The sequence below is a fragment of the Triticum dicoccoides genome, chromosome 6B, assembly GCF_002162155.2.
Source record: "Triticum dicoccoides isolate Atlit2015 ecotype Zavitan chromosome 6B, WEW_v2.0, whole genome shotgun sequence".
In the NCBI taxonomy this organism is placed as follows: Eukaryota; Viridiplantae; Streptophyta; class Magnoliopsida; order Poales; family Poaceae; genus Triticum; species Triticum dicoccoides.
Genome location: NC_041391.1, coordinates 485,987,565 through 485,997,669, shown reverse-complemented (window position 1 = coordinate 485,997,669; position 10,105 = coordinate 485,987,565). Strand labels below are relative to the sequence as shown.

The following is a 10,105-nucleotide window of genomic DNA, read 5'->3' as shown; positions in this document are numbered from 1 at the left end:
GACGGGGCGACGGGACGGGGCGGCGACGACGGGGCGGGGCGCGGCGACGGGGTGTGGCGCAATGACGGGGACGACGGGGACAGGGACGGCCGGGGCGGCGACGAGGGGCGGCGACGGCGTCGATCGGGGCAGGCGGCGCGTGTCGTCGACGGAGAGAAGAAACAGAGAGGGAAACTGATTTTTTTTGCAAGTGTTGTATATATAGGATGGACCTTTAGTACCGGTTGGAGCCACCAACCGGTACTAAAGGTCTGTTTTGGCCAGGCCAAGCGGCGGGAAGCGACCCCTTTAGTACCGGATGGTGGCTACAACCGGTACTAAAGGCCCCCCTTTAGTACCGGTTGGAGCCACGACCCGGTACTAAAGGGGGTGCGCAAGTTTAGTCCCACCTCGCTAGCCGAGGGGCTACCGCACTGGTTTATAAGCCCCAGTGCGGTAGCTCTCTCGAGCTCCTCTCCTAAGCAGGCCTACTGGGTCTACCTGTTCTGTGCTGTCCTGTGGGCCTACTGGGCCTTTGCGGGCCTGCATCCTGGCCCAACAAAAGGTTGGCTTTCTAGTTGTATGCAGGCCGCTTTGGCCCAGTAGGCAGGCTTTTTTATTTTCTTAATTTTTTTTGCTTGATTTATTTTTGTTTTATTTATTTTTAGTTGTTTTTTGCTGTATTTAGAGTTTATTTGTGAATATTTTTGCTTTAGGTACAAAAAATTACAAACTTTCTGTTAGTGCCGGTAGTTTTTAATTTGAATAGTTTAAATTTTGAATTATTTGAAATTTGTGTGAATCACTACTTTGTGAATAACTTAATTTTGAAAAAAGATTTTCCAGTGATTCTTTTTTCTTATGTTTAATATTAGTGTGTTTTATCATTATATTCAATTTGGCAATGCTTAGGTTATTTAAAAAATGAAATGCCTTTGTAACAGATGAGTTTTCGTTCGAAACCCTGATACTTCGAAAGAGATTGTCCATTTTGTACACGAAGTGCATCCAGTTTCATATGCCAAAACACATGTCTTGCACATAAAATCAGTAAATGCATGAAATAATTTGTTTGTACATAAAATTTCTCCGCGTTTCAAATGCCAAAACACATAACTACCCTAACTATTATAAAGATTCCCTCCTGGGTGTGAAACACAGACGAAAGTGATGATAGTGAAGCCGATCACATCCCACTTTGGGTGTGAAACTTTTTCTTCGCGTGTGTCCCTTTGTGCCATAGCCATGGAAAATTTTCATCATTTAAATGGATGCTCGGGTCAATATTCATTGTGAATGGAGCAATTTCATCAAACTTTTCATAATCTTCTAACATGTTTGTCTTGTCATCCACTCCCATGATGTTTCTTTTCCCTGAAAGAACTATGTGGCGCTTTGGCTTGTCGTATGATCCATTCGCTTCCTTATCTTTTCTTTTTCTCGGCCTGGTAGACATGTCTTTCACATAAAAAACCTGCACCACATCATTGGCTAGGACGAATGGTTCGTCTGCATACGCAAGATTGTTGAGATCCACTGTTGTCATTCCGTACTGCGGGTCTTCCGTTACCCTGCTTCGTGTCATATTGACCCATTTGCACCGAAACAAAGGGACCTTCAAACCACCTCCATAGTTAAGTTCCCATATGTCCTCTATGTAACCATAATATGTTTCCTTTCCAGTGTTGGTTGTTGCATCAAAGCGGACACCACTGTTTTGGTTGGTGCTCTTCTTATCTTGGGCGATCGTGTAAAATGTATTCCCATTTATCTGGTACCCTTTGAAAGTCATTATATTCGAAGATGGTAACTGGGACAGCGAGTACAGGTCATTTTGAATATCGTCGTCATTCATGGCACGTTTCTGCAACCAAGCGGCGAAAGTCCTCGTTTGTTCACGTGTAATCCAGTCGTCAGACTTCTCCGGGTGTTTGGAATGTAGAAAATTCTTGTGTTCCTCCATATACGGAGCCACCAAGGCGGAATTCTGTAGAACTGTGTAGTGTGCTTCAGTGAGAGAATGCCCGTCCATACATATTATTTGATGCCCTCCTAGCGTGCCTTTTCCATCCAATCTGCCCTTATGCCACAATTCAGGAACACCAATCGGTTTAAGGTCAGGAATAAAGTCAATACAAAACTCAATGACCTCCTCATTTTCATGGCCCTTCGAGATGCTTCCTTCTGGCCTAGCACGGTTATGAACATATTTCTTCAAGACTCCCATGAACCTCTCAAAGGGGAACATATTGTGTAGAAATACAGGACCCAAAACGTTAATCTCTTCGCAAAGGTGAACTAGGACGTGTGTCATGATGTTGAAGAAGGATGGTGGGAACACCAACTCGAAACTGACAAGACATTGCACCAAATCATTTTGTAACCTTGGTATGATTTCTGGATCAATTACCTTCTGAGAGATTGCATTGAGGAATGCACATAGCTTCACAATGGTTAATCGAACGTTTTTCGGTAGAAGCCCCCTCAATGCAACCGGAAGGAGTTGCGTCATAATCATGTGGCAGTCATGAGACTTTAGGTTCTGAAACTTTTTCTCTGCCATTTTTATTATTCCTTTTATATTCGACGAGAAGCGAGACGGTACCTTCATGCTGAGAAGGCATTCAAAGAAGATTTCCTTCTCTTATTTGGTAAGAGCGTAGCTGGCCTGCCCCTGATGTATGTCGTCTTTTCCGTGCATACGTTGCTGGTCCTCCCGTGCCTCTGGTGTATCTTTTGTCTTCCCATACACGCCCAAAAAGCCAAGCAGGGTCACGCAAATATTCTTCGTCACGTGCATCACATCGATTGCGGAACGGACCTCTAGGTCTTTCCAATATGGCAGGTCCCAAAATATAGATTTCTTCTTCCACATGGGTGCGCGTCTGTCAGCGTCCTTCGGAACAGGTTGTCTGCCAGGACCCTTTTCAAATATTACCTTCAAATCCTTGACCATATCATGTACATCAGCACCAGTACGGTGGCAAGGCTTCGTCCGGTGATCTGCCTCACCTTTGAAATGCTTGTCTTTCTTTCTTACGGGATGCCTGCTCGGAAGAAATCGACGATGTCCCAGGTACACATTCTTCCTACAACTATCCAAATATATACTGTCGGTATCATCCAAACAATGCGTGCATCCGCAACATCCCTTGTTTGTCTATCCTGAAAGGTTACTAAAAGCAGGCCAATCATTGATGGTCACGAACAACAACGTCTTTAGGTCAAATTCTTCATGTCCGTGCTCATCCCACACACGTACACATGTTCCATTTCACAGCTGTAATAGTTCTTCAACTAATGGCCTTAGGTACACATAAATGTCGTTGTCGGGTTGCTTAGGGCCTTGGATGAGCACTGGCATCATAATGCACTTCCGCTTCATGCACAACCAAGGAGGAAGGTTATACAAACATAGAGTCACAGGCCAGGTGCTATGGTTGCTACTCTGCTCCCCAAAAGTATTAATGCCATCTGCGCTTAGACCAAACCATATGTTCCTTGGGCCACCTGGAAACTCCTCCCAGTACTTTCTCTCGATTTTTCTCCACTGTGAACCGTCAGCGGGTACTCTCAACTTTCCATCTTTCTTACGGTCTTCTCCGTGCCACCGCATCGCCTTCGCATGCTCTTTGTTTTAGAACAAACGTTTCAACCATGGTATTGTAGGAGCATACCACATCACCTTGGCAGGAATCTTCTTCCTGGGGCGCTCGCCCTCGACATCACCAGGGTCATCGCGACTGATCTTATAACACAATGCACCGCATACCGGGCAAGCGTTCAAATCCACGTACTCACCACGGTAGAGGATGCAGTCATTAGGGCATGCATGTATCTTTTGCACATCTAACCCTAGAGGGAAGACATCCTTCTTTGCTTCATATGTACTCTCGGGAAATTTGTTGTCCTTTGGAAGCATATTCTTTATCATTACCAGCAACTTTCTAAATCCCTTGTCAGATACACCATTCTCTGCCTTCCATTGCAGCAATTCCAGTGTGGTGCCCAACTTTTTTTGTCAGCTTCGCAATTCGGGTACAACAATTTCTTGTGATCCTCTAACATGCGCTGCAACTTCTTCTTCTCCAAATCACTTGCGCATTTTCTCTTTGCATCGGCAATGGCCCGACCTAGATCATCAGCGGGCTCATCTGATGCCTCTTCTTCAGCTTCTTCCCGCATTGCCAGCTCAGCTTCTTCCCCCATTGTTGTATCATCGTATTCAGGGAACCCATGGCCAGGATAGCCGTTGTTGTCCTCTTCTTCTTCATTGTCTTCCATCATAACCCCTAATTCTCCGTGTTTGGTCCAAACATTATAGTGGGGCATGAAACCGGACTCAAATAGGTGGACGTGAATGGTTCTTGACGTAGAGTAATTGTGACCATTCTTACAGCCAGCACATGGACAAGGCATAAAACCATCCGCCCGCTTGTTTGCCTCAGCGGCAAGCAGAAAAGTATGCACGCCATTAATGAACTCGGGAGAGCATCGGTCATCATACATCCATTGTCGGCTCATCTTCATAACACAACACCGAATAGACCAAATTAATACAAGTTCATACATAAAGTTCATACATAAAGTTCATATACAACACTTAATTAAATACAACATACAAAATAACTCTCTAGCTAAAGAATTTAAATGCAACAACAAATGCGATCAAGATCGCAACTAAGGTAACAATTGATCCAACAGCATAATTATAGCAAGCCACACTATCAATGGCATATTTTCTAATCTTTCTAATCTTCAACCTCATTTTCTCCATCTTGATCTTGTGATCATCGACAACATCGGCAACATGAAACTCCAATTCCATCTTCTCCCCCTCAATTCTTTTCAATTTTTCTTTCAAATACTCGTTTTCTTTTTCAAAAAAGTTAACCTCTCGACAATAGGGTCGGTTGGAATTTCCGGTTCACATACCTCCTAGATAAAAATATCTATGTCAACTTGATGGGCATAATTTGTCATAAACACGAAATGCAACAACTAGTTTTAAAAGAGAAAATACCACATCCGAATCATAACAAGGACGAGGGCCGACGGGGACGGATATCAAAACCATGGCACTATGTATAACAAACAACGTACGGGTAAGATAATTATATGAGTAACTATATATCCAAATCACACAAAATCAATTTGGTAATGTAAAACATTCATGAACAAGAGCCTCACCACAAGGTGGTACCGGCGACAGGACGGTGCGGGCGATCGACGGTGGTTACGACGGAGATTTAGAACGCACTAAGTAAACCACACCTACATATGCAAACTAAGTGTTATTTTTGACCTCAAATTGCATATAAATCAAATACTAGCACATATAATTCCTCCCAAATTACTAAACTCACAAATTAATCACTATACAAAGCATTGCAAGAGCTAATCTAGCAATGAGAGATGAAAGGACAAAGTTGCTAACCTTTGTGATCATTTGAATGGATGGGGGCCTTCAAATCTTGACAAAATTTGGGCAAAATTTATGATGAGCTCGAGGAAGAGAGGGGAAGAACAGAGGAAGTGAGGGGAAAGGGGAAGAATAGAGCGAGCTCGGGTGGACGAAGGGTTTAAGTACGACGACCTTTAGTACCGGTTCGTGCCACGAACCTGTACTATAGGTGCTGGAGGGGCCCCAGACTGACAACATCCTGCCACCACTCTCTTTAGTACCGGTTCGTGGCACGAACCGGTGCCAAAGGTTCGCCACGAACCGGTACTAATGAGAGCGGACGGCTCGCCGTTGGAACCGACACTAATGAACACATTAGTGCTGGCTCAAAATCAAACCGGCACTAATATGTCTCAGATTTACCCCTTTTTCTACTAGTGTATATGTCAGAACCATGAGTTGGTCGCGAGATCTTGTGAGTTTCACATCTAGCCGACCCCAACTTGTTTGGGACTACAAACTTTGTTGTTGTTGTTGTTGTTGTTGTTGTTGTTGTTGTTATTGTTGATTGAGTTAATGCATGAGGTGCTTTTGAAAAGTATTGATTTTGTTTTGATTATTTCAAGTTATTCTATTTACGTTGGTTTCTGTTGAGATTACCAAAACCCCCAAAAGAAAAGTAAAGTGAAGTGTGAGGCATGGGAAGGAAAAAGTCAAGTTGGAGATGATAAGATCAACTCCCTTTTATTTTAGAAATACCATCATGACTAGCTTTATTAATCTGAAATAATAGATACATCGTTTATGATCTTACTGACCAACACATATGTGGCTCGTTCATCCAAACTATTTGTCAGGAGGTTCGTTCATCCAAACTACATAAATCTTATTACAATAACTAAATTTTGCTAGCACATGTTCTGCTTGATTAGACCATCTATAACAATGCTTATAGATGACCTTCCCAATTGATGTAGTTGTATCCACACGCTCCGCGAAGATTGCTGTCGCTGCATCCCCCCATCTAGTCTGACCGCTACAAAATTCAATCACTTGCATCAAGTCGGACCCTGCTTCTAGACGGTTAAATCCAAGAGAATTCACAAGTGCAAGACCATCTCTCATAGCTATAGCTTCAGTAGAAAGTACATCGACGGCAAAAGGAATAACCTTACAAGTAGCTGCAATGAAGTTACTTTATTCATCTCCCCTTTTAATGGTAGAGATTATGTACATCAAAGGGTAGCAGGGTAGCTTGGTCGGGAGTTCTTTTATTTGAGTCTTTGTTAGTTCCGTTGCGTTCCTTTTGCTTCAATTGTAAAAGGAAGCGGTATGATGACAATATTGGTACGTTCGCATTGTGCTTCTCCTCTCCACGCTCCCTAGTTTTTGTACTTCTTTTAGTCTCAACCACAAAAACCAATGTAGTCCCTTGGCACTGTTCAAAAAATCTTCTGATTCAGCGATTTATCGTCCGATTTATCGCTACTCTTGGGGTGACTGATAAGATTATGTCTTATCTTCATCATTTATCGTTTGTGCCGATTTATTTCTATGACAAGCGATTTATCAAGAATCTACCGATAAATCGGGCCTATTCATAGCACTATGTTCGCAGAAACTATGTTTATTTGCATTTTGTGGACCTTGTTATGCTATATGTATTGTTGTACTATTTTGTTTGTCATTATACGATAATTCAAAGGCTAGGAATCAAGATAACACTTCTGCCCAATATTGTTTTGGTGTTGAATATAGCATATTTTAGTGTTGAGAACCTAGGATTTGTAAAAAAAAATGGTTGACTAATAGCCGACCGGTAAGATCGATTAATCGCCCGATTTCCAATTAATCTCTAATCCTCAGCTGACCGAGACACTAACAATAAGCGATATCCTCAACATTGTCCCTTGATAAAGAAATATAAGAGCGTTTAGATGACGCTCTTATACTAAGAAGACTAGGCCTACAAGGGTTCGATTTTTCTGGATTTTTCGGAAATTTTTTTACCGCCCTTGTTAGCACGACGCGTGTGCTCAAGAGTCTCTGGGCGTAGCTTTTTTTTTTTACTGGCAAAGCATTTTACACGTTTGGATTTCTAGAGAGGTCGACCGCCGCTTTGAATGTCTAATCTGTCCCTTACAATGTCTGGTCTTCCTCCAATCGTGGGCCGCGTGGCACGGTTTTCACCACGTCGGTTTGCGAGATGTCTCGAGATCGTTCGTGGATCCATCCAGTCTATGGTCCCACCGCCTTTTCTCTTGTATAAATAAGGAGTCTCCCATCGCCCAACAGAAGACGAGCTCTCGTCCATGGCAAAGAGAAAGATGCAGAAAGAATGGTGTCCGTACAGAGCATGGGACGGTCGCAGCCGGGTACCCAAGGTGCCGGCGCTACTGGCTGACAAAGCCGCGCTATGCTGCACATGAGGAGGATTGGAGGAACACCCAATCAATCGGAGGGCGGGTGGGCTGAGCAGCCGGACGGCGCTGCCATGGGGGCAAGCGGTGAGCACGTGACATGTATCTGCCACTGCTGGCGAACGCTCCCGGCGCTGGAGACGGCCGTTCTTTTCCGCAGGTACGTGAAACCCAGCTGCATACACAACCTATCCCTCCAACCTCGCCCCATCTCTGTTGTGCTTCCTCGGTGGAACTCAGACCGTGGCATGCCATTCCTATCGTCGTCGTCACACCGATGGCCCGGGCGGGATCCGCCATCCGCACGGCCGGGCCCCTCCTCGGTGGGCGCCCCTCCCTCATCGCCGCCAACAACAGCGGAAGGTGTCGTGTCTGCACCGAGTGCCACGCCGTTTCCGACGTGGCGGAGCACAGCCACACGGCCAGGGCGCTCGGACTCCGCCCGCTCTTCGGCGCACCCTCCGGCTCAACCTGCGCGGTAGGCGGCTCCGGCGCAACGGCCCCCCGCGGAGTCGTCGTCGGGCGCTCGACCCGGGCGTCAACCCCGTGGACCACGCGGGAGCAGGATCCGCGGTCAGACCGTCCTCGCCGGGCGCCCGTTCGTGGCACAAGGCCACGTTGCGGCCAGCCACAGCGGACGCCCTCGTCTCTCCAAGGAGTGCCACAACGTCGCCGACGCGGCAGGGCACGGCCTGGACGCTCGGGCTTGGGCTACCCCCGCTCCTTGGCGGCTCCACCTCTGTCGCGACGGGCAACTATGTTCTGTCTCTAATGCATGTTTGGCTAAAACCCTTCTATTTTTTGCAGAGCTCTCACAAATCAGTCAACCTACGAAGTGGCCAGATGGAAGGGGCTATTCTACTTGAGGTATGTGCTATCAAGAACAACGCAGGCTCCAGTGTGCTCTGATTTTATGATTCTTCACTACTATATTGTTAGACTTGGTACTGGAGCTGTACCACTTGCAGGGTAATTCTGGACAAAGCTCATCCATTCAGTAAATGCATATATAGAAACATCTGTGACTTCTGCCTCACTATGGAATGAAGTTGCTCCCGAAGTCATGTGAGGCTAGAGATATAGTTTACTGTCCTATGATTTCAGCAATATACGACTGGAAGTAGGTTCCTGTGATTGAAACTGTACAGGGTGATTTCTCACGCTTCTGTATGAATGTGAATTCGAGCTGTGATTGTATGTCGCAGTCTACAGTTTTGCTCCTCTCTTTTCATAGCCAAGCACAGTTTGCTCTTTTAAGCCATTTGTGTTTGCATCGCCATTCAGATTTTCTGTGAACTCAATACCCTCCAATTTCTCATTCTTCTACTGTTCCGTTGTGCAATAACCTTTCAATCTATGTATTGCTTTATGAATTAGCAAAAAAAAAAACTCTGGCTAGAGAAAGCTGCATGTATAATGATGCATATAGTTAGTCATGGCAAAAAATATATATTTAGTTGCCACTGTATTGTTACATGTGAACCGCAACAAAACAGATACTGCAAACAAGAACAAATTCACACCTCTTCTGCTGGTGTTCTATCACATATCAACGGTGAACACTAGGATCGATTGCGTTTATTATATGATATGTAATGTAAGCAGGCTTATACAATTTGTGTGTTTCTGTTGATGTAGCTTACCTTGACAGGGGAGAAAAGCATGACGGCCGTCTTTGTCAGGCTCACTGTGCAGAAGCTCTTGATGAAGCACAAAACGTCCCATGTCGAACCGCGGGCCGACATGGTGTGAGAATTGCAGTTAGCTGAAAAATGGGGATTAGACACATGGAGATGTAGCACTTGGGTGAGTAGGTACCTGCACGGCTTGTGAATGGTCTGAAATCTGAACCGTGAACCTCTCATGGGGACTTGCCGCGCCTAGCTAGCTCTGACCGCCGCCACTCCCCAATGGTGAGCATGTCGGAGATCCCGCCACCACCACGCCCTACCTTGCCGCTTCCTCTTCTCCTCCGGCTTTGGCGGCCTCACTTGCAAGCGAGGAGCACTCGATTGCTTCTTCTCCTCTGCCTCACGCGGCCTCGCTTCCTCCTATTCTTCTGAGCTCATGACATTGTCTGCCGGCTTCTCCCTCTCTAAGCCACCCTCTACCTCGAGACAACCACGTACCTCGCCGAGGCGTGCTGCGCAGGTGAGGACCACTCAATTCCTACTCCGGGCTGAGAGGAGACGCAGGAGCCACGGCGAGGGGCGGCGTTGAGCCGGCAATGCAAGGAACAAATGAGCTAGGGAGAACGGGGAATGGTGGAGGTGGGGAATAGGCAGGGAGATTCGAGAAGCTA

At 45.7% G+C, this 10,105-nt stretch overlaps 1 protein-coding gene and 1 long non-coding RNA gene across 3 annotated transcripts; one reads left to right on the top strand and one right to left on the bottom strand.

Annotated features, from left to right (window-relative positions):
- Positions 1–6,130: 6,130 nt before the first annotated feature.
- On the bottom strand, positions 6,131–10,105 carry LOC119324400. The gene is made up of 2 exons (XR_005156916.1): positions 9,447–10,105; positions 6,131–6,419 (listed from the first exon to the last, which is right to left on the bottom strand). It is a non-coding gene; the product is annotated as an uncharacterized LOC119324400 (long non-coding RNA).
- LOC119324399 lies at positions 6,426–9,569 on the top strand. 2 transcript variants are annotated; one of them, XM_037598187.1, is made up of 3 exons: positions 6,426–7,963; positions 8,611–8,670; positions 9,442–9,569. In XM_037598187.1, exons 1-3 carry the CDS (start codon positions 7,800–7,802, stop codon positions 9,449–9,451), a joined length of 234 nt encoding a protein of 77 aa, XP_037454084.1. In that variant the 5' UTR covers positions 6,426–7,799; the 3' UTR covers positions 9,452–9,569. The 2 variants fall into 2 exon arrangements, with proteins under 2 accessions (XP_037454084.1, XP_037454083.1); XM_037598186.1 differs by lacking the exon at positions 9,442–9,569 and adding an exon at positions 8,772–9,231.